This window comes from Pseudophryne corroboree, chromosome 3, assembly GCF_028390025.1.
Source record: "Pseudophryne corroboree isolate aPseCor3 chromosome 3, aPseCor3.hap2, whole genome shotgun sequence".
In the NCBI taxonomy this organism is placed as follows: Eukaryota; Metazoa; Chordata; class Amphibia; order Anura; family Myobatrachidae; genus Pseudophryne; species Pseudophryne corroboree.
The window spans coordinates 490,415,381-490,440,557 of record NC_086446.1 but is presented as its reverse complement, the minus strand read 5'-3'; the positions used below and the strand labels follow the sequence as shown (position 1 = coordinate 490,440,557).

Genomic DNA, 25,177 nt, shown 5'->3' with positions numbered 1-25,177 from the left:
AGGTGTCCCCCAAGGTTGTTATTGGTCCTCTCCTTTTATCTCTCTATACATCCTCTTTAGGTGAGCTTATTAGCTCTTCTGACTTATAATATCATCTCTATGCTGATGATACTCTAATCTACCTTTCCTCCCTTGACCTCTCCCCCACTCTTCTCACTCGTATCTCCAATTGTTTTCTCTCTGCTATCCCTTTGTGGATATCCCAGCGCTTTCTTAAACTTAGACTGAGCTGATCACCTTCCCACCATCTCGCACATCTTCACCTCCAACAATTTCATTATCTCATGATGGCACTATTATCTCCTCTAGCTCCTAAGTGTACTATCTTGAAGTAATCCTTAAATGTCCCCTCTCCTACAAACCACACATTCAACACCTTTGACAAACTTGCCATTCTTATCTAAAAAAAATATTTCCGGGATCCGACCCTTTCTCACCAAGGATGCTACTAAGACCCTTATCCACTCAAGGTCTTCTCCAGACTGGACTACTGTAATCTCCTTCTATGTGGTATCCCTGACAAATGCTTCTCTCCAATTCACTCTATCCTCAATGATGCAGTGCAGCTCATCTTCCTCACCAAACGTACTATGTCTGCCTCCGCTCTCTTACAAGCCCTTCACTATCTCCCTTTCCCTTTCAGAATCCAATTCAAGCTTCTCACACTCACTTACAAAGCTCTCACCCACTCCTCTCCCATTTACATCTCTGAACTTATCTCCCTTTAAACTCCTACCTGTCCTCTTTGCTCCACTAATGCACACCGCCTCTCCTGCCTACTGATTACTTCCTCCCAATCCTACCTCCAAGATTTTTAATGTGCAGCTCCCTATGTCTGGAATTCTCTACCTCTCTCTATCAGACTCTCAACCTCTCTACACAACTTTAAACAGGCTCTTAAGACCCACTTCTTCACCAATCCAAGCCAACTCTCATCCTAACCCTCTGTCCCACGCTCACTGTCTACCCTTTCTGTGTGACCCCTGTCTGTCTGCCCCTCCCTTTTAGGATCTAAGCTTTCATGAGTAGGGCCATCTTCGCTCATGTGCCTTTCCTTCTCTTACTTAAACCATGTTCTACTCCATACTCCCTTTTACGGCACCAAGTCCCTTGGTTTTCTGCCACCCTGATACTTATTTTAGTTTTGTCTGCTGATGCAGCTATGTTTATATACACTGTACATGTTCTATATTGTCTTGAACTGTAAGTCACTTTTTTCTTCTATTGTTTATTTGTTTATGTACTCTGTAACTGGGTGGTGCGGATCCCTTATGGTGCCATAAAAATAAAGGATAATAATAATAATACTGTACAGCAATATCATCTGCTCTGTTTGGTATCCTCAGACTAAGTCTGCCGCGGACACTAAGAACAGACACAAGAAGCCAAAAGACATCAAGCCAAAAGTGAAAAAGCTCAAATATCACCAGTACATTCCTCCAGATCAGAAGGCAGAGAAATCTCCTCCACCTATGGACTCTGCCTACGCCCGGCTCCTCCAACAGCAGCAGCTCTTTCTCCAACTACAGATCCTAAGCCAACAACAGCAACAACACTTCAATTACCAGGGCATGCACCACTCACATCTCAAGTACGTGCTCAGATCAATTTAATATATTATTTTACCCCATTACATTTTATGTATTGAGAACATAACATCTAACGGTTATAGATTGTAAGTCTGTTTGCCAGTTGCCAAACTACATGGTGTGGTTTTCATTTAATTGACAAACCTAGGATGCAGCATATTGTGTAAGTGTGAAAGTCACCACTACTGCCAGGGAACTTACTAGTTCCTAAATGGCAGTTCCAGTATTTGTAGGCATCTCAGTGTGATGAGCAGCTCAAGACATGTTTCTGGCAGACAGCACTATGGGATGTCAACAAAAAATGAAAATCTGTTCTTCTTTGAGAATATTGCCAGTCTCCAATTAGCTTCGGCAATTTACCGTAGCTAATGGATCAGCCTGGGGCTATCCAATTATCAGTGTATTTATCCATGATAAACAGCCACCGGAGACCCGTTTTTGTGCGATAACACTTGGGTCCTGGAACCTATCCCAGATTCCATCCCAGATCCCATGTGTTAACAGCTGAAAACAGGTCATTTACCACATGATAAATATGGGCTATAATTGGATAGCGCAATATACTATAAGGCTATTTTAGACCATTTTTGTGTGCGGTAAATTACTGCATGCAATTGGATAGCAGCATATGTAGTTTAAGTGTTGTAACATTGGCCCTCATTCCGAGTTGTTCGCTCGCTAGCTGCTTTTAGCAGCATTGCACACGCTAAGCCGCCGCCCTCTGGGAGTGTATCTTAGCATAGCAGAATTGCGAACGAAAGATTAGCAAAATTGCGACTAAAAATTTCTTAGCAGTTTCTGAGTAGCTCGACACTTACTCTGCCACTGCGATCAGTTCAGTCAGTTTCGTTCCTGGTTTGACGTCACAAACACACCCAGCGTTCGCCCAGGCACTCCCCCATTTCTCCAGCCACTCCCGCGTTTTTCCCAGAAACGGCAGCGTTTTTTCACACACACCCATAAAACGCCCAGTTTCCTCCCAGAAACACCCACTTCCTGTCAATCACACTCCGATCACCAGAACGAAGAAAAATCCTTGTAATGCCGTGAGTAAAATACCTAACTTTTGAGTAAAATAACTAAGCGCATGTGCTCTGCAAACATTGCGCATGTGCAGTAAGCGACTAATCGCAATATAGCGAAATTCGGCAACGAGCGAACAACTCGGAATGAGGGTCATTGTCCAAAATTCCCAACTTAAACTATTGTACATGTGCATGGATGTTGGTAAAAAACTGTCTCTAAATTGCAATAGCAGGAGAGAACATATAAACTTATCACCCACAGTTGCGTGCACTTAAAAAACTTAAATACTTTCAAAGCATATATCTGTCTTTTTTCCAGTGAGTAGATCATGTGGTAAATTTGCTAAATTTCATTGCTTGGGATATACCATTCTGCTGACCTCTATGCATTGAATACAATTTTATTTTAGTGTAACAAAACAAAAATAATACAAAGACATCAATGAAAAAAAGATGACTAATTAGAGAAACGCAATGTTTAAATGTATAATTTGATGACCTAATTTGGACTGTTTTGTTTAACAATGTTGTATTTGCTTAAAGGCAGCCAAATGATCAAATGTCTCGGAATTCCAACACACAAACAGTTCACAGTCCGTCCTTGTCTCCAGTTAAGACCACTTTTTCTGGCCATACCAATGTGTCATCTATGAAGCCGGGATTACTGCCCTCCAATCTGGATGATTTGAAAGTATGTTATAATGGATTGTCTTACCAAAACACTTTATACATTTTGTCTTAAAATGTCTAAACTTCTAAGAAAATAATTTAAAGTTGACCAAGATGGATCTGTATAGATTGTAATTATTAGGGATGCAAACTCTTAAAAACTATTTGTATTATTAATTTTATTAATGTACTAACAAATATTTTTTAGTGAAACATTTTGGTTTTATTTCAGCCTGATGTAAATTAATGTCAAGAATAATTGTGAAAGGCTTTTTTAAATAAAGATTTAAATTGACAAATGATTCACACAAAAAAAATGTACCTTTTTTAAAGCTGTATATGCCACTGCTCTAACAACACATGTAAATCTTAGAATACTTCTTTCTTTTCAAGGTCTCTGAGTTGAGACAACAACTTAGAATACGTGGTTTGCCTGTTTCTGGTACAAAGACATCACTGATGGAACGACTACGGCCCTTCCAGGAGTGCAGTAGTAACAGTGTTCCAACATTTGGTGAAATTACAACGGTCACTTTCCCAGTTACACCAAATAACTCACTTTCCAGTTACCACACACACCCATCAGCAGGAGTTATGTCAAATGGATTCTATCAGTTTGGTAGCACTAGCTCCACCCCACCAATATCCCCAGCTTCTTCTGACCTCTCTGTTAGCGGTTCTTTGCCTGATACCTTCAGTGATGGTCCAATGTCTTCTCCTCAGTTTGGTCTACACCCTTCCCCTATCCATTTAAGTGCTGAGGAAAGTCTAATGAGCAGCATCAACAGTGGTAGCTACCAAGTAGAACTGGAAGGCATTGATGCTGAAAAAGACAAAATGTTGGTGGAGAAGCAGAAAGTCATCAATGAGTTGACCTGGAAGCTTCAGCAAGAGCAAAGACAAGTTGAAGAGTTGAGGCTGCAGCTGCAAAAGAGGAAAGGGAGCTGTGGACCTCAAGACAAGACTCTCCCATCTCATCACTTTTTTGGGGTACCTATCAAACAGGAAAATGTGTCCAGTTGTCCCTTTGCATCAAAGCAAATGGCTATGAAAACGCAAACAAATGATACAAATGAGAAGCTCGGATCATGCACTACGCAGCCAATGCCTTGCTTGATGAATAATCATTGCATGGAGACTTCAAACCAAAACTCTATAATGTCTTCCACATTCTTAAGTCCCCAGTGTTCTCCTCAACACTCTCCACCTGGAACTACAAATAGTCCACAGCATATCAGCCTACCCCCATCTCCCAACAACCACTACCTATTGTCGGTATCACCAAGCACACAAGGAGATGCACGCAGCATATCGCCACATATCAACCATCGGATTCGTACAGCCCAGGTATAAAAAAAAATAAGTATGCATATATGTGTCCTTTTGTTGTCTCAGATTTTCTTAAAGATACCAGTTTACATATGCTATCATTTTGGTGACTCGTCATTTATAGTATAGAGTATGGCAAATTTGTGTACATTTATTTTGGCTAAATAAATTGATTGGCAAATATATATTTCCCACAGAATGTTTTTTAAATGATTAGAAAAATGTACTTCTATTAGGGAACCTGTATTTGAGGAACTAGTTTGGTGTTTATCAGGCAGATAACCGAAACTTAAAATAAAGCCCCGTACATACTGGGCGACACACAAGACAATGTGATCTTTTTTAAAAGATCTATTGTTCATATCATCTAACGTGTATGCCTGAACGATGAACGATGCGTGCACCCATGGGTCATTCTCATTCAGGTATTATCTACCGACCATGCAGCTCAACTTTAACTATATTGTTGAGCTGGATGTTTGGAGAGTGCGGGGGATAACATCCCTGAACAATATCTTCAGCGATATCATTCAGTGTGTATGCACTGGCTATCTCCCCTAATCAGCAATCAGTGATATATTGCTAATTGCTATTTAGGGGAGATCGCCCAGTGTGCACGGGGCTTTAGTATTCTTATTGAGAATTGTCTTATTGAGAATTGTTTTTAAATTATCTAATTCTAGTAGGTATTAACTCAAGAACATATTTAAATTAAAGTGTGTCGTTTAATCTACTGCTATCCCTTAAAGAACTAAAACTAACTATTGTTTTACAAATATGCTTTTATAGAATGCTGGGAGCACAGTATGCTTTTCTCCAAACCAGAACACATTACAGCCACCTTATATTGAACAATCAGAAAGCAAGCAGACTAATAAAGATGGCGTACCCCCAAAGAGCCCACCAGTGCTAGGAAAGGTAGGATCTTCTGGGGTGTAACATTTTGAGTGTGCTGAGAATTTTAAATATTGCAGTTTGTATCTGTTTGTGGTCCTAATGTTGTGTGCACCTGGTTCTAGACTCTGAAATCTACTCAATATATTGTATTAAACTACAGCACATTATACGCTCTTATTTTGTTTCACAAACAAAAAGGTGAAATGCTTAATGAAAAAAAAAAGTAAAACTGTAAATAAATATAGCACAATTTGATTTCAACCCACTCTTCCATTTAATAACATGTAAACCATATATTTTAGCTGTATGGCTCAGCATATATAAATGTTATTAGCAAATTAGTAGCTAGAAATGCATATGAGCCATATACTGTATGGAAAAATCTTAACCTGATTCCCTAACCCCTTCATAACTGGTGGTGTTTTATACATTTTTGGCCAGAACTATTAAGAAAATATAGAGTAAAATTACCAGGAATAAGAAAAAATTGAACTTAATCATGATTCTGCCCTTTTCTATATTTACACATTACAACCATATTATCATAACCCTGAATCTATTTAGCAACTCATAAAATTTATAGTGTGTGTGTGAGGGTATCCAGCATATTTAATCGGGAACAACTGAAAGTAACCCCCTTTTCCTTTTTAAGAGTCAATGCAATTTTTATATTACATATGTTAGCAAATCTAGAAATGTGCAACAGTTTCAAAACTCTACCCTGAGATAGTCACTTTATTCCGCATTTGGCTGGAAATGTTACTGTAATGGCAAATTAATTTCAAATTAAGTGCTCCAAGTCCTGCCCTAATCACCTTACACAACATCATCCTCACAGATCTGTTCATAATATGTACATTTTGTGAAATGTAAATTTGCAAAAAGAGTACAGAATGTCATTTCAGAGAATGGTAAAACACAAGTGATATTTGAAGATTGCATTACAAAAAAGGACAGTTTCACTGCAAAACTCAGTTTGCGTTAACAGACACTGCGATTTTACTCCTTTCTAATAAAAATATTTAACCACACAGGAGTCATATAAAGTATCTAAGGCTCCTCCATTTGACAGATTCAAAGTTGCCTAACTTGCCAAAGTGTCCTTTGTGGTTCAAAAAGGCCTATAAAAAATTGATTGCAATTTTTAAATGAGGCAAGATTTTTAAAAAAAGGTGAAAAAAGGTTGGAAAAAATCAATTACACTATTGCATGTATCATTTATAAGGTCTGATGGTGTTTGAAAATGTCTTCACATTTAGAATATGCCATTACATTTGAAAAATGACTGACTTTATAATGACACATGGATAAAACCATGGTGATATTTCTTGAGCTTTGGACCTTTTTTGATTTTATATGAAAAATAAATCTTATCTAAATGTAACTATAAAAGTTAAAGCCAGTTCCATTAGGGCAAAATGGTCATATATTATTTAAACCTAACATATTTAAAACAAAATCTATTCTATACATCCAAACCGGAAAATTAATTTAGCATTCACATTTTTCAGTACAGTTTTTTCCCTGGAAGGTGGAATTCTTTGTAAATGTAAAATCAGTGTAAATATAAATACGAAAACTTAAATTCATCTTTAAACTAAGTATCAGATTAAAAAAAAACCATACACATATTTTTTATACTTTATATACTGTATTTACTTGCAGATAACTGCTTTACAACCATCTCCCCAGGCAGGTCAAAAGCTTTCAACCCCATGTACGACTTTCTCTAACGCAACCTCATCAGTTTCCAAGCAGCTCCCCTCCTATGAGGATGCAGTCAGACAGGTAAAAAGTTCTAGGTCATTTATTATATTTTCTAACCCTTTTTTATTTTTTCAAGAAATTAAAAAAAACGTTTTGGAAAGATTTGGACTAAGGATATAATTAGCAGGATTATTATTGTAGTACATGCAGAATTACAATCACCTAATTAAATATAATTATTCTTTGTAATTTAATCTTGAATAATTGGTCCAAAAATTTCACCATGGAATCCAGTGAGTCATTGATAGGTAGTTAGCTAGCTATTGAACTTTAAGTATTTGGTATGCCAATGTATTAAATATTTGATTGTAAAGCATATGCAGTGACACTCCATTTTAGAACCATTTTAGAAGTGTGCTTGTTTCAACACCAGAAAATATTTTTGCATTGTGTTTTCTTGCAAATCGGGGTTGTATATTTAGAAAATATGACTTTATAATAATAAAAACAAAAATTACCATTGTTTACAAATTAAGATTTGGCAACCCTATTTTATTAGGCTATGACTGAGAAGTTTTGGGGAAAGATGATTAAAGATGGAGATACATGAATACAAAATGTACTGATTTTTTTTCATATAAATTTTTTATGTGGCTTAAATAATCTTAAATGAACTATCATTATTAAATACAAACATACAATAATTTGGCAAAAACGTTTCATACCGTAATCTGATCATTCCACAGCAAATCACAAGAAGTCAACAGATGGATGAACTTCTTGATGTCTTGATTGAGAGTGGAGGTAAGACTGCAGCCAAAGAAAAGATTACAACATAAGATTGCAGCTTTCATAAATGTGTACTGTACATGAAACATTTTTAATCTTATTTGAACCACAGATAGTCTCATGGAATCTTTCCATTAAGCCTGCTGTCAACTAGATATATGTATCCAATTTGGCCACACACATGTATGACCAAATTATATATAGAACAAGCAGCTGGTAACCAGATCAAATTAAAAGGTAAAAAGTGTGTGCTACTGTAGTTTTACGGTATGGATGAGAAATGGTTAATCTGGAGTATCCATTCATGTTTCTCTAAAGTCAAACACATGCAAATCTAGTTCCATTGTAGTCAGTATCAACCAAATTGGTCTGACATTAAATCATGTGTTGCAAATTAAACTATCACATTTAAATGTGATCACTCAGAAATAAGAGTTCATCTAGTAGAAAAATCTGTTCAACCTGTTCAACATAATAGGTTGTCGAAAAACCACAAATTGATTCTTTATTTTTATGATCCAGTCATTTAGCTTCATCACTGATCTGACAGCTGTATTTGGCCATTCATGTGTGAGCTAAATCATCTACACAGCTGTGGTATTAGGCCAACTAAGTAGTGCTGGCCACCTATTACAAACTTAACAGTAACATTTTTAATTTGCATAAAATTGCTTTCACTTAGTCATAACTATATGATTACATTTGATGTCTCCATTATGTTGCTTCAGAAATGCCAGCCAATGCCAAAGATGAGAGGCCATGTGGGCAGAAGCTCAGTCAGCTGAGTGTGTCAACTGGAAACTCAAATGTGTCTGCTTCAAACTCTCACCTTCCATATGACAACTGCTCAAACAATGACAGCCACCTTGAAGTCTTACTAAATTCTCACAGCCCTATTGGAAAACCCACTGAAATCCCACTGCTTAAGATTGGGAATGACGATGCACATTTTGAACGGGTTATCAATGGATTTCAAGGAAAAGTTAATGAAGATATACTCCCATCCCGAGAAATCTTGGACACTTCTCTATCTCCTATGGAGACTCAAATGTCTCCATCATCTGCAGAAAGTACTGTCCTCCATCATTTGAGTTTTACTGAATCTCCTTGGGAAACTATGGAGTGGTTGGACTTAACACCACCAAGTTCAGCCACAGGTTTGGGGTCACTTGCCACTACTGGTCCTAACATTTTCAATACTGATTTCCTAGATGTTACAGATCTCAACTTAAATAATGCAATGGACTTGCACTTAGAACAGTGGTAGAAGCTTTGGAAACTTCTGGTTATACAGATATCAATGCAAATACCAGATAGTGACCTTACCAATGACCAGCTCTGTCAAGACATTTAGGCTTGTTTGTGACTAATAGGGGTTCAAAATAAGCCATAAGTGTTTACAGTAATTAGCAATAAAACTCTCTATTGACTCTGCAGCAAGAGAGCAGTATTGAGCTCTAATGCAGGATTTTATAAAGCACAACAATCTTCTTATAATCCAAAATAAACAAACTAAAAAAAGGAGTAACTCCCTTGTACAAAATATGTACACACAAAAGTACAAAACTTGTACAAAAGCATTTTTATTCATTGCTCTTTTTTTTAACTATAATGTTGTGTGGTATACAAAAGTGTGACCTACATCAGGTGGCATTAGACCAAAGACTGTCTACAAGCATTGTGATTTTAATATGGTTACATTTCTACATAGTAGTGTTATAGTTGAGCAAGTGTCCAATTGGAAGCACTACATTTAATCAGATATATTAAAAACATACACACCCTCTAAAAGTCCTCTCTCTCTCATGCTGTGATCTGTCGACAAAAGTAAATGTTTGGCTGCTGTACAACAGTAGGCCATATAAAGTACAGTATATCCCTTTATGATCAAGTTCCCTACCTGAAATATGAAATCTTGTCTTCCATGACAAAACAGAAAGGAAGGATTCTTAAAGATGAAATTCAAGTCCTGAAATATTCTCCAGCAGGGAAAGGCAACATAAAGTAAGCGGGGAAACTTTAAATACTATAATTTGAGGAAACAGTGGGGAGATGTATCAAACCTTCGAAAATGATAAAGTGGAGAAGTTGTCCAAAGGAACTAATAAGGTACTAACTGTCATTTATATAGCACATTCTTTAAAATGGCAGTTAGAAGCTAGTTGGTTGTTTTGGACAGCTGCTCCACTTTCTCTGTCTCCAAGCCTTGCTAAACTTCCCCGAGTTTAGTTATCCCTTTATGCCATATACACCTCTTCTCCCTTGTACAACTTTCCTACTTTTTTGGGAATTTTCTTCTAAACATATGCTGGACTTCACAACAACGGCAAGATTTTACATCACACTGCATTATTAGTCTAGATGTCCAATGTTGGAATTTAAACAGGCTCCTATAGATCTAATGTAACCAACCCATGCATACTGTACATGTAAACTACAAAATGTGAGTTTTGGAATGTATGTAAGAACACGTGCATGAAATTGTTACCTATATATGTGTGTGTGTGTTTTTTCTGGACTGTATAAATTATAGAAAAAAATGTAAATACTCAGTGTAGTCTGTTAGCCTGGCAAATACAGATACTGTATGGACATCACTCCTTCCAAATATTATGGGGTTGACAACTACATTTAAATTCACTTTGTATTTACGCTACTGGAAGTAAGTACACACTAATTATTATTTGTCATATGACTGTTTAATTTTAACCCCATTCCTGAATTTGTAATGGATTTAATAGAACACGTTTAAGTCAATCAAAAATGTGTATTGTAAAAGCAAAAATTTCTACACCGAGTTGTAACATTTATAATGTATATATGATGCATTTTTTTGTATGTGTTTTAAAGCATTTTTTTAAACTACAGGAAGTGTTTATACAATAAGTTGATATGTTCACCAATTTAACTATACATTTCTGCATGCTGTATATAGGTAGAAGACTAGTAGCTGTTTATGTTGAAAACAGTTTCCTTAAATTGTACAAATGCTCACTGTGCACTGCTTATATAGAGTATGATCACAGATTGCATCTAGAGATTTTATTTTTAAGAGTTACAGTACTTAGAAGCCATTCCATACAAATCTAAAAGTTGCACTTTATGTCAGCATAGTTAAAACATTTATTCGCTATATTTAAAAGTATTTCCTTTTATGTCTGATATGCTTTTTTAAATTAAGATAAAGTCCTATATTTTGGTGTTATTGATTTCTTTAAACCATTTTAAAAAATAAAAATAAAAAAGATGGTTTCTCAATAGAGAAGTCTTGAGGCATATCAGTTTTTTCCCAGAAACCTTTGCATCTTTTTATTTAGCAAATTGACAGTATGTCCCTCAAAAAGAGTTTATGCTTGTAAGTAAAAATAAAAAAAGGATTGGATACTGTTACCATGCCAATTGTAAAGGTTACAAGTGCCTCATAAATAATGAAACCCATTTTGTCTTCCACGAACATCAACAAACTTTAATTTTTGATAAAGCTAATAAAAATTATTAATGTGGTATAAATGGCAGAAATGGTTGTAACTCATAGTATCCAATCAAAGATTAGCTTTGCTTATGGACATGCAGTAAACAATCTAGTTGTTGTGGTTAACAGTACATTTAACCATGCACTTAACATAAGCTTAAGGAAAATTCTCTTGTAGTGCTCAAGCAGGAATTACTTGCAAATATAGTTGTACTGAGGGCCATATAGAGTACTGGGTACTGTAGGGGGCATGGCCTACTTGTTCAGGTGTGGTCACACCCTCTGCTAAAAAAAGATTTTAAAAAATTGTTGTACTGTGCGCTGAACCCTCAACCATGGCAAGATCCAGGTTGGGGGGGATCAATGCTATTGCTTTTCCCCCCACACACACATTATGCAGGTACAGGAGAGGAGACTTCTGCTTCACTCAGTGGCAGCAGCCTCCCTGGACCCACAGCCTGTGCTGGTGAGAGTGACTGCTACCACTGACAGCTAAGAAGATGGGTGGTAGACCTGGGCTCCTCAAACCCGAGTACCCAGCTGATCACCATAATAATAATGTGTTTTCTGCTATTCACAATGACCAGACCATATATAATTGTTTAAAAAAGTTTGCCTATTTTCTTATGAAATGTCCATCTCAGTGCTAGGGACAGAGGTGGTAGGGGAAGAGGTGGAGAAGATGGCCATAGAAGCCAATCAGCTTTTCTACTTATCTTTCAAGTAAATTCTATAAAATGATAGCTAGAACCTCTTCAGAAGATTAATAACCCCCCCCCCCCCCCCCCCCAGTCTTGTGAAGTCATTGATCTCTCTTAGGCAATACATTAATGAACAGCACATGGAAAGGGGGTGAGATGGGGATTCTGGGAAATAATTCTGCTCTCATGAGGCAATATCATAAATATGTGCAATTCAGAATTGGTTCATTTGTCAAATTATATATATTTTTGAATTTTTAAAGTATCTTTGTTCCATTTATATATGAAAAACCTACTGTCCTTTTTGCCAGCATTTCTGTGAAGATGAAAAAGGCTTGGCAGCTGATTTTTATAAAGTTTTCTTTTTGTTTTCTTTCAGATCCAAGTTCACTATTAACATGAAACAAAAAAAAAGGTTTTAGAGAAAAAAATTATTTGTACATTGTACAATCCTCTACAAGGTATATTGTATTTTGTAGTAGTTGCAAAATAAATAAATTATGAGCTTAATATAATATTAATTCATAGTCTATTAAAGTACTCATTAATATATTTTAACGTTTAGTAATATTTTGGTGGCAGTCTTTTAATCAATTTCTGTTTCTGATAAAAAATAAAATCGAATTCTTATCAATGTTATTTTTTGCAGTACCACTGTCTAAAATGTTATCGCCAGTAAGCTTAGAAAATATTCCACTGCGTCTTACAAATACCCAGCGACTGTCTGCAATAGCTGGCTTAATGTGCACCACCGATAGCAATTCCCACTTTATCAATCTTAACCATCAAGAGGACATAGTTAAACAGTCTGTCAGGGTGTTACTGGAATAAAAGCTAGGTATGTTATGATATCTATTAGGGGACCAAGTGCTTCTTGGACACAATGATACTTACAAATACACGACTAAACACTATGCTATTTAAGTTTCATGTTTAGAAACATGACACATGTTCTTCACATCATCCAAAGCATTCACTGTCCTATTTTTTTCATTTATGTAATAATGTGTTGGGATCAGTACGTAATCCCACCGGACGGAATCCCGGCGGTTGGAATACCGACACCAGAATCCCGACCGGCACAATCCTGACAGGGGGCGAGCGCAACGCAGCCCCTTGGGGGCTCGCTGCGCTCGCCACGCTGCGGGCACTAATTTATTCTCCCTCCCACAGAGGGAGAATATGTCGGGATTGTGCCGGTCGGGATTCCGGTGTCGGTATTCCGACCGCCGGGATTCCTTTCCGGGCGGGATCTTGACCGCATCCCAATGGTTCAATCATGAAAGCATCTTATATATTATGTTGCTTTATTTCAAACTAATTTGTTGAGTCTATTACAGATGTGTCCTCATACCTCAATATGCCATGAGGTGCGAGACACCTGGGGTGGGATGTAATGCCGTCCGAGTTCGGCGGCCATGATGGATGCCAGCTGAACTCAGACATTATATTAAAGGGGCGTTCATTTACAAGGCAAAACCATGCCTTGTAAGAGATTGCCTCTTTAAAAAAAAGTCCAAGTTCGGCCGGCATGCCACGCGGCCGTCGAACTCGGGTGGCATTATATTCTACCCTCAGAGCGGCTGAGCCTTTTCGAGAGGAATAGCATACCGTCTTTTTCTTAGAATTTTGCATCTTATTCACATAAACGACGCAGTGAAATACCACTAACAGTGTACTACAGCCACTGGGTTCCAACTTTAACCACACAGGAATTAGTTTTTACTGTGTACAAAGTCACAGATGAAACACAATGGAACTTAGCTTGAGAAAAAGCTGCAGACGCTGCATCATAGCGCATTGTATACAGATTCAGACTCATTTGCACACAAAAGTGCAACGGTCGTACATCGAAATTTATAGGTGTAATCTAGCAAAGTAGTTTTGTCACTTCCAGTTGTTTTATTTGTGTAAATAATATGCACATTTTAAAAAAAAAGCGTGACTGTAGCCATATGAATACACATCTGTATGTGCACACCCCTACAACATTAATTCACTGCATATAAATTCCCACCAAGGCCCTAACTGTGAGGAGTTTGTATATTCTCCCTATACTTGCGTGGGTTTCCTCTGGGTACTCAGGTTTTCTCCCACAATCCAAAAATATGCTGGTAAATTAATTGGCTCCTAACAAAATTAACCCTAGTGTGAATGTGTGTGCGTGTAAATGTGGTAAGTTAATATAGATTGTAAGCTCCACTGGGGCAGGTACTGATGCGAATGGCCAAATATTCTCTATAAAGCGCTGCGGAATATGTGTGCGCTATATAAATAACTGGTAATAAATAACTATAAAGACATCTTCCAAATGCTTCTGGAAACCCTGTGTGCCAAATGAGCTTGCCCACCAATATATACAGTATAAATAAATATATATATATATATATATATATATATATAAACTGTTTAATAAAAATCTTTATCATTTGGAATTTATTATAAATATTAGTATTCCGTTTCACTATATGTGTTGAAGGAACTTGACAATTCATAGTTCTGACAAAAACGCAATCTGTAAAGGACTGAGAGGAGAGGACAAAATATTTTGTAACTGTCCTACCATTTCACTGTTGTATATTTTGTTTTAGTCTTTGGTGATAATAGTTGGCTTAGGTGTATGCAATAATTAAAGTTCGTGCCTTTATATTTTCAGCATAAAGAGATTCAAAATGAAATGCAAAGATACAATAGGTGATGAAGGGAAATAGAGTATGCCTTAATTATAAATATCTCTTTTTGTTATCTATTCCTGCCTCTTTTTAAGGTTATGTGTTGAACAAAAAAATTATATGTATATTTTTCCAGTTTTTGAAAATTGTAACCATGTAAAATATGATATGCCCTTTTGTGAAAAATTTTGCATTTCCAATTTTGAATAAAAAGTACTAAAAAATGTCTTTTTCATGTTCCTTTTAAAGAAAAACAATTTTAGCTGCTGGAGCAAAACAAACATTCTTTTTTTATAATAATCTTTTATTTAAGGATGCACATGTACAATGTAAGAAAACATAGTTGTGTCAGAAAACAAGAGCATCAAAGATCATATACACTGTGGACACAACATTTTCAAATGTAACCAAACTTGGTAGAAAACAGAAAGAGGGAGGTGGTGGTTGCGGTTGCGGGGGAGGGCAGGGGGGGGGGGGTAGGAATAAGAAAGAATGGGAGGTGCAGGTCTCCATCGAATTTATTCATTTATTGCAAAAGTGACTTCTTATATTTGGAGATAGGCTATGTGACCACATTCAAGATCCATTATGCAGGCCAATCAGGAACACCATCCCCCACATTATCTTTAGCCAGTCGTATAAGTTGGTTCCAGAAGGGAGCCAGAGAAGGGAATCCCCTGCTACCATTACATCACCCCAGAGGATATCTGGGAGACCTGGGAACAATCTGCTCAGGGTGCTGGGACACCTGTACCATCTAGTTTATATGATGTCTCAACAATAGAAACACTCTGGGAGGAGATATGTAAATATTTAAATATATTCAACCATTATTTATCAGTAAATTACAGTCCTATATCTCTGTTCCAAGCAGCAGTAAACCTGGGCATTGAAATGAAAACACTTAACAACATCTTATATACTGTGTATCCGAGATAGAGTGACGGAGGGGTTTCTTCTGAATACACAGGTGTCAGGCTTCTAAGCAGGACATCGCATATATTAACCTTTCATACATAGGACACAAGTTGGAGATATGACCAGTATTCAAAACGGGAAAGGTTCAGCTTCTCCACAGAGTTGAAAATGAATGAACCCCACCTGAGCACACCAAGTCTCAATGCATGGGAATCCAAGCCTGGGGAAATTTCTTGATAAAACATAGGGGAAGTTAAAGGTGAGGAAACTGAGAAGATGGTAGATAATATCATTCATTTTTTCATTATTTGTAAAGTGGGAGCTATAGTAAGGTTATTACTCTTAAGGGCCCTACACACTGGTCGATGTAATCGACCATTGATATATCGACCAACGATACTATCAATGGTCGATTATGCCTACACACTGGACAATATCGATGGGCAATTTGCACGATATGAGAGTACAGACATCTATATGGTTCAAATTGACTGGCCTGTTTTTTTATTTTTTTTCAATATATATTTTATTGAGGTTTGCAAAATACAAGCAAAAGTAGCAAGAAATAGCATGGGGTCCAACCGATACACCAATCCCAGTTGTATCACAAATTAACCAAACACATAGATGGTGGAGCCCAAGGTAAAACCTCACATTTTCCATTTTCTCATATAACAACATACCAAGATTACTGTATAGACAATAGGATTATAAAAGTCATATAAGAGCTATTTTGCAGTATAAACAGTCACAAATCTGGTATAAAAATAAAACAAAAATATCAACAGTATAACATTTAAATGCGTCCTCCCTGTCGGGGAACACAAAAAACAAAAACTATAAACAAACGGAAAAAATTAAATAAAATAGTACCTGCCCAGGTTAAGGGACCGCCGACCCATCCATGGAGACATCATCAGAGCTAGAGAGAATATGAGGTTGACGGAGAACCAGAAAGCAGGAGAAGAGAAGAGAGGTGTATACGGCTGCGGTGGGTACCAGAGACCAGGGTGTGAAGGGGATAAGAAAAAGGGGGAGAGATGGGAAGGCAAAGGGAGTTGGGCGTCTATGGGAGAGAGACCGGATGGTTGTCAGTCAGGAGTTGTAGGCCATACCATGTGGTGCAGCAGAAACTCTGCTGAATAGCCAATTTTGTTATAGTGGGTAGCTTATGTATGAATCGACCCCAGCATTGAAATAGCACAGGAGTCAATATTTCCTTATTGAGGGATGTTTCTAACCAGTCCATTGTGAACAGGAAAAGGAGCCTAGAGGTCACTAGAGGTAATGTGGGAGGGGTGTCATGGATCCACTGCTGAAGTATAGCTTTTCTGCCTACCGCAGAGAGAATAACTACCACTTTCGCATCCTGGGAGTGGAGATCAGTTTGGTCACGAATATGTCCAAAGAGAAACCAAGAGGCAGTGCATTGAAAACGTAAGCCCAACTCGGAGGTACCATAGGCCCTCAGCTCAGCCCAAAAAGCCTGAATACGAGGGAAGTGCCAAAAGCAATGCATCAAATCAGCTATCAGTGCAGAGCATTTTATGCATTTTGCCGAGTCAGATAAACCCATCAAATGACTCCTCTTTGGAGAGATATAGGCTCTATGTAAGATCTTATAGGACATTTCCTGGTATAAAATGGCCGGATTAATTTTTAGAGAGGCTGTAAAACCATCCATGATATCGTTAGGAGACATAGCAGGAATTTGGGAGGACCACTTCTGAACCTGAGGTAAGTCAGAGGTGGGTACATGTTCTGTACGTATGCGGGCGTAAATAGTTGAGATGGAATACGTCCCAGAGCGCAAGAGCGTGTCTAGGGAGTTAGTAAAATCTGACGGGTGTAAGTGTGAGAGGACCGATTGTATGTAGTGCAAGGCCTGAAAGAAGAAGAATATGTGGTGAGGGTTGATGTTGAATTTAGTCAGTACATCAGCAAAGGAGAGTAACTTCTTCCCTGAGTCCAGAAGGTCGTCGATCTGCACAATTCCTGCCGCGTGCCAAGCGGTGAAGGGAAAAGAGGCTTTCCCATTCTGAAACTGCAGATTACAGACCAAAGGTAAAAATAATGAGTAGGTGTATTGTAGCTGCAGAAATTTTTCTAGACAGCCGCCATGCTATTATGGTAGAAGTCAAAAGTGGGTTGTCAATGTGCAAGGATAATAGTTCAGATTTAGTCGCATGGAGAAGAAAGTGTAAGGATAGAGGGGCACAGAGTTGGGAATCAATCATCCAGTCGGTAAAGACTGAAGTACCTTTAAGCCAGTCCATAGCGAAACGTAAAAGGCATGCTCTATTGTACTGCTCTATGGGGGTAATTCCAAGTTGATCGCAGCAGGAGTTTTGTTAGCAGTTGGGCAAAACCATGTGCACTGCAGGGGGGGCAGATATAACATGTGCAGAGAGAGTTAGATTTGGGTGGCTTATTTTGTTTCTGTGCAGGGTAAATACTGGCTGCTTTATTTTTACACTGCAATTTAGATTGCAGATTGAACACACCACACCCAAATCTAACTCTCTCTGCACATGTTATATCTGCCTCCCCTGCAGTGCACATGGTTTTGCCCAACTGCTAACAAAAATCCTGCTGCGATCAACTCAGAATTACCCCCCATGTCCAGCAGATTCCTTTCTGTACCGTCTGGGACAATTTGCAAAAGCTTATTCAGGGACGTTTATTGGCCCAAATAAATTTGGAGATGGACGAGTTAAGGGAAGACAAGTCAGATTTCGAGAGCATTATCGGAACCATCTGGAGGACATAGAGCAGTGTGGGAAAGCTAGCCATTTTAACTAGGTTGCATCGTCCCATTAAATTGAGGGGTAGTGTTTGCCAGAGCAGTAGTTCAGTCTGAATTTTGACAAGAACAGGAAGTATATTGTCAGAATAGAGACGGGTGGGGTCAGAGGGAAGAAGAATCCCAAGATATGTAATATGTGTAGGAGCCCAACGGAATGGAAAGGGAAATATGGCTAAAGCCTCTGATTTGTCATAGTTGATGGAGAAGCCAGCAAAGGAGGAGAAACATTCAATAGCATCCTGCAATGCCGGAATAGAGTGTCTCGGATTGGAGGTGAGAAGGAGGATATCATCTGCAAATGCCATCAGTTTAATCTCTCTGTTGCCTATCTTAATACCCTTGAAGGTAGGTAGATTCAGGATGTATCGTAAAAAGGGTTCTAAAGCCAGGTTGAAGAGGAGGGGGGAAAGAGGGCATCCCTGTCTAGTTCCCCTTTCAAGGACGAAGGGAGGCGAAGGAATATTATTGACTACCACCTGTGCAGTAGGGTGACTATAAAGGGAGTCGATAAGGCCATGGAAATTCTCGCCAAATCGTTGGTGGAGCAAGACTCTAGTCAAGTGGGGCCAAGCGATCTTGTCAAAAGCTTTTTCCGCATCAAGGTTTATCAGTATGTTATCTGTGAAATTGTGAGTGCGCGAGTGTGTAATGGCTGCCAGGGCAGCTCTAATATCCTGAACAGATTGTCTATTTTTAATGAAGCCCATCTGCGCAGGTGACACAATACGGGAAAGGCAAGGCTGTAGCCTGTTGGCCATAAGCTTTGTGAGAATTTTGAAATCCTGGTTGAGCAAGGAGATCGGTCTGTATGAGCCGGGTAAGGAAGGATCCTTACCAGGTTTTGCTAGAACTATAATAGTGGCTTTGTTGAATCTAATTGGAGTGTGCTTAGAGGTAAGAATGTGGTTGTAAAGGGATGTTAGGGTGGGAGCCAGCTCGTCACGAAGCATTTTATAAAACTCTGCACCAAAACCATCTGGGCCAGGGCTTTTGTTGTTTGGTAAGGTTTTAATAACATCAATCACCTCCTCAACCGTAACCGGGGATTCTAGGGAGTCACTCTCCTCCTGGGTCAATACCGGGAGGGAGGCTTTCTCCAGAAAGGAGTGGTTTGCTTCTGGATCATCAGGACCCTTGGCATATAGAGATTGGTAGAAATTTCTAAAATTCGGTGCAAATAGTTTCGGGATCAGTAGTCAACATGCCGGAGCTATGGACTGCATTCACCCACGTGCAGGATTTAGGGCCCTTGATTAGATTGGCCAGTAATTTGCCCGATTTATTACCCCATCTATGAAATCTGTTCCGTTGATAATTGTAGGACAATTGGGCTCGCTCTGTGAGAAATGTATCGTAGATGATTTTGGCAGAGAGATAGGCCTCTTTGTGTGCGGGGGTATCGTGTTGGGTATACCTCCGATATGCTGAGGTAAGAGTGGCACATAGGGTCTGTAATTGAGAAGTAAACATAAGACATTACGTGACCCCGGAGGACGGCCTTGGCTGCACCCCAGAATATTGTCGAATCCGAGCACTGATCGCTATTATCTAGGTTGTAGTTAAGCCAGGATTGCTTTAAATGTAAGAGGAAATCAGTGGAGTGGCGTAAATAGGCGGGGAAGCACCACCTAGGAGTACTACGTGGAGGCAGAGTTAATTGGATGTGGAGAGAGATCGGGGCATGGTCAGAAATAATGATATTCTCAATGGAGGTGTAGGTAACCTTGGGGAGAAGGCCAGTGGAGGTAAAAATGTAATCAATTCTAGAGTGGGAGGAATGAGGATGGGAATAGAAAGTAAAGTATTTTAGAGTGGGATGGAGGATGCGCCAGGGATCTAATAGGTCCAATTGTGTGCAGAAGGAGGAAAGTAGTAGAGTATGGGGTGTGTTAGAGGAGGTACTTACCAGGGACGTGCAGTCAGGGGAGGCAGGGGAGGCGGTGCCTCCCCTGTCATTACTGATTAAAATAATATAAAGAAGATACTTATGACACATTCTGTGTCATAAGTATTTGCTTTATATTATCCTAATCATTACTCCGAGTCCTGTGTAACGGTAAAAAGTGTTTGGGAGGCACCGATCGTGGTGCCTCCCTGTCAGATAGGGAAAGGTATGGGGAGCGAGGGGCGGGCGCGGGTGGGGCCTAGCAACTGTCATTAAAAGCCTATTGAAAAATCATGGGAAAGCGGCACCATTAGTGGTGCCGCTTTCACACAGGGACGTGCTTTCAACCCATGAAAGCACGCCCCTGTCAGTGAAGCCACAGTGATTGGCCAGCGGATCCGTCACTGGATCCGATGTCAATCACTGTTGTGGGCGTCGGCGGAGGTGCGGGCGTCGGCGGAGGTGCTGGCGGCGTGGGTGCTGGTGGCATGGGTGCGGCGGTGCGGGTGGCATGGGTGCGGGCGGCGTGGGTGCGGGCGGCGGTGCAGAGTTTGAGCAGTGGAGCGGTAACCCATTTCAAAAATGGCGGCTCAGCGTCATTTTTGAAATTGAAGATGGCCGCCGCGAGCCAATCACGGCTCGCCGCGTCATCGCTCCACCCCCTCTGGCTGACTTATATAAGTCAGTGCGAGGGAGCGGCTGTCATTCCGACGGCGGAGGAGGAGCGGAGAAGAGCTCCTGAAGGCTGAAGACGCCGGAAGTCCTGCATGGGCGGCGGCTATGCAAAAGAGTTTAGCAGCCGCCACCCACCAGGTGAAGACGCTGGAAGCCCTGGGGAAGGTGGCGGCCATGCAAAAGAGCTTTAAGGCCGCCGCCTCCCAGGTGAAGACGTCAGAGGAAGACGCTGGAAGCCCTGGGGAGGTGGCGCCCCCCCCAGGTGAAGACGCCTGAAGCCCAGGTGAAGACCCTGTGCAATAAAACTTATTTTATAAGACTGTGTGGTGTTTTTATTTTAATATTTTCTTTACAGGTGGAGAACAGGTGCCAGCAGGCCATTTATGTCCGGGCATGCTGGCACTTGTGGTTCTCCATGTGCCAGCATGCTGCGGCAGGCTTGCTGGGACCTGTTGGCCACCTGTAAAGAACAATATTACTATTCTTTTCAGGTGGACCACAGGTGCCAGCGGGCCATTTATGTGCGGGCATGCTGGCACTTGTGGTTCTCCAAGTGCCAGCATGCTGGGGCAGGCTTGCTGGGATCTGTAGGCTACCTGTAAAGAACAATTTTAACAATGAACCCCGCACCCACCGCCACCAGGGGTGTGGGGCATAGCACTGGGCTATCAGCCCAGTGCTGGTTATTGCTCGGGAGGGGGACCCCATGTTTATTTTTTGGGGTCCCCACTTCCGAGGAATTCCAGCCCTGGTCTGACTAGTTTGGGGGGGTAGATTAATGCTATGGCAGGGGGACCCCATACCGAGTGTCTCCCCTGCTATGGCATTATCCCCCACCTTGGCTGGTTCTGCCTGGTGCTGGTTTTACGAATAAAGGGGGGGCTATGCTTTCCCCCCCCCTCTATGGGGGGGGAGGGTGTTAGTTGCTTGTGTCTCCCCAGACACTGACCTCACCGCACGCCACTGGTACTTACCCCGGATCTATCCATGGATGGGTCAGCTACCAAATTGAAGTCCCCACCAATAATCAGGTTTGTACTACCCCAACTGAGGAGGGTCGTTAGGAGATCTGCAAAAAAAGGAATCAGGTGAAACATTGGGTGCATAGAGATTAAGAAGGGTATAAACAGTGTTAATGACAGTGATGTCTAATAGTAAGAATCTACCCCCAGGATCACAAAGTTTTCTCAATATAGAATATTGTAGTTTGGTATGTAGTAGTATCACCACCCCCCTAGATTTGGAATGATACGGAGACGAGATACAGTCTCCGATCCATGGAGCACATAGGGTATGTCTAGGGTCGTCCAACCAGTGCGTCTCCTGAAGGAAGACGACATGGGGGGACATGCGTTTCAGGTGGGATATCACCTTCTTTCATTTGACCGGGTGATTTAGGCCCTTTACGTTCCAAGAGACGATTCGGAGTGATGTGGTATCTGGGAATCCGTCTACATGAGATAGTGAGTGGGCATCAGAGGACATATCAACCCACCCCTACCGGACAAAACATTAGCAGAAAAATGTGAAGGGTAAAGTAGGGTCTCACCCCGTCCCAACGAGCGGGGGAGGGTTTCCCCAATGGAGGGTAAGGGTCCCGGCCTAGGCAGATAAATCTAACAAAACTTATAAATAGAGACAGCAAAGAATAACAGGAAAAAGATAACAAAACAAGTCTCGAGTGTGTAATGGTTACACTCAAGGCAGTTCGTAAGTGAGACCCGAGAGCAGGCTCGGGTAGTAGAAGGTCACCAGCAGACAGGATCAGGCATCATTCACGTGTTGGTAAAAGAGAAATGCCGCCTGGCCTCCCCAGGATCATCAAAGACCCACGGCTTGCCATCCTCGAAGACCCTGAGGTGAGCCGGGTAGAGTAGGGAGAATCTGATCTTTGCCTCAAATAGGTGCTTGCAGATGGGAGCGAACTCTTTGCGTCTCGCAGCCACTAGCGCAGAAAAGTCCTGAAAGATTAGGAGGCGGTCCCCATTGATTGAGAGGCTACCAGCCTTGCGGTAGTGGTGAAGAAGTCTCGATTTGTCCGCATAATTCAGGATCCTCATTATGACCGAGCGAGGGCATCCAGAAGAATTTCTGCGCTCAGGCCCCAATCTATGGGCTCTTTCGATGACAAGGGGGAGTCCTTTCAGATCCATAGAAAGTTGCTCTGGAATGCCCGATGAAAGGAGGTCCAGGAGCTCAAGACCTTTTATCGACTCTGGGATGCCTATGACCCTTAAGTTGTTACATTTGCTGCGATTTTCAAGGTCATCTAGCTTTTCTGAGAGGTCAGAGACCTCTAATTGTTTGGCCTGTAGAGAGCGTTACGCCTCCTCCAAGTTGTCCTCTAAGGTTGATATCCTCTACTCTGCTTCATCCAGGTGAGTGGAGTGTTGACTGAGCAGGGTCAAGGAGGATTCTATGGCTTCCTTGATGCCTGCCAGCTTTTCGTAGAGGAGTGGTCCTAAGACCGCTAGCAGGTCCTTGTGTTTCATCTTAGGTTGTTTCACAAGTGGCCATGATTTGCGAGAGCGCTGAGATAATGAGCGTGTGGTCGAATGTTCAGAATCAGATGAATCGCCACAGGGAGTATCCTCTCGGGAATGCTGAGTAGTGCCTGTGGACATTACGGGCAGAGGTATCAGGAACTTTTCCATGCAGGGGTAGTTTATGAGGGCAAGATTTGTGGCACAGAGAGCTCGAATAGTAAAGGATATAACGGGTCTCACTTACAAGGCATATGTATTCAAAGCAACCCCATTTTGGTCATGTCTCTCGGAAGGTGAGAGAGGTGTGAGGTTCCCCCAGCCGGGAGTACAGATGATATGGGGTATAGCGTATTCCCACCCTGGTTTTCGAGGTATGTAGGCGTACGGGGGGAGAAATGAAGAGGGTGGCCACTGAACAATACAATAGAGGGGCAAAGAGTGTCCACTTCCAGCAGGAATCGAGGGTCGTCCCCAGGCCCAGCGGGTATTGGGTTGATGAAGGAGGCTGGCTGGCTAATAAAATCAAATATGGCCAAGGGGCCAGCACGATAGTGTCAATAGCAGCCCCGTATTGTGTAGGTAGGGCGGGACAAGTGGGGTGACAGCTAGGCTTTCTCCGCACAGATAGATGGTGGCAGCATGGTGCAGTCGGGTGCTGGAGTGAGCACAGACCCTACTGCCAGGGTCCGTTTCGTGGCCCAGCGGAGCGGAGGTAGAAAGGAGATCCCGGTTGCAGGGACGTTCCAAGCCCCCTTTATGGCGGTCACCCGGTACCTTACCGCCGAGATGCAGATGAGAGAGGGAGTGCATGCTGCGGATGGCTTTAGGAGGACTCCCAGGAGAGCCGTTAGGAGTGGGGAGCCAACTGCAAGATGGAGGCAGCCGTTTATCTGGAGGGCCGGCTGGTTCACGGAGGTAGAGGGCCGCAGGCGGGAGGGTCCCTCCCGGCAGCGGGAGCAAAGCTGCTCCCCGTGTTAGAGAGGCTTCAGGCACTCACTCGTTGCAACAGTCCATCCCGCGGTGCAGCGGGCGGGCGCCAGCGCCACAGCTCCAGCGCTGAGTCAAGGGTCAGGCTGCCCTCACGGCGGCTCTCAGATCCGGGGTCAGGCGACTACAGGGACGACGGGTGCGTCCGGCCCGGCAAGGCCGCCCAGAAGCACTGCGAGGATGTTAGGTGGGCTGAAGGATGCGGGCACAGTGTGTCCGGGTGCCGGCGGGTCAGCTTCAAAATCGAGGTCCCGGCTTTGGCGTGGGGACTAGGCCGCAATCCGCGGGAGCCTCCACGGCGCTCCCCAATTCCGTGGCTCAGGTCAGTAATGAGCAGAGGGGGTTATGAAGGGACTTGAGGGGGCAGGACAGTGAAAAGGAGCGGGTCTGGGCAGCAAGGAGGGCAGGGAAGATGTTTTTCAAGCAGGAGCCCTGAGAAGCTGCGACTGCTCTCCTCCATTGCCAGGCCACGCCCCCTTGACTGGCATGTTTAAAAGATGATCGTTCAACGATGAACGATTGCGGGCACGCGCATTGTCATCATTGAAACATTCATACTGGAAGATATGA

At 41.4% G+C, this 25,177-nt stretch overlaps 1 protein-coding gene across 3 annotated transcripts in view; it reads left to right on the top strand.

The window, feature by feature from the left end:
* The window catches only part of MYOCD (myocardin), a 69,945-nt gene extending 56,684 nt beyond the window's left edge, over positions 1-13,261 (top strand). For 2 of the 3 annotated variants that reach the window (XM_063960952.1, XM_063960951.1), the window contains 7 exons: positions 1,347-1,591; positions 3,158-3,305; positions 3,677-4,630; positions 5,402-5,530; positions 7,202-7,297; positions 7,963-8,020; positions 8,734-13,261. In XM_063960952.1, coding sequence (XP_063817022.1) covers positions 1,347-1,591; positions 3,158-3,305; positions 3,677-4,630; positions 5,402-5,530; positions 7,202-7,297; positions 7,963-8,020; positions 8,734-9,272 — 2,169 coding nt within the window. In that variant the 3' untranslated portion in view covers positions 9,273-13,261. The remainder of the gene's footprint in view (positions 1-1,346; positions 1,592-3,157; positions 3,306-3,676; positions 4,631-5,401; positions 5,531-7,201; positions 7,298-7,962; positions 8,021-8,733) is intronic. The other variant, XM_063960953.1, reaches the window with a different exon arrangement.
* The last annotated feature ends 11,916 nt before the right edge of the window (positions 13,262-25,177 follow it).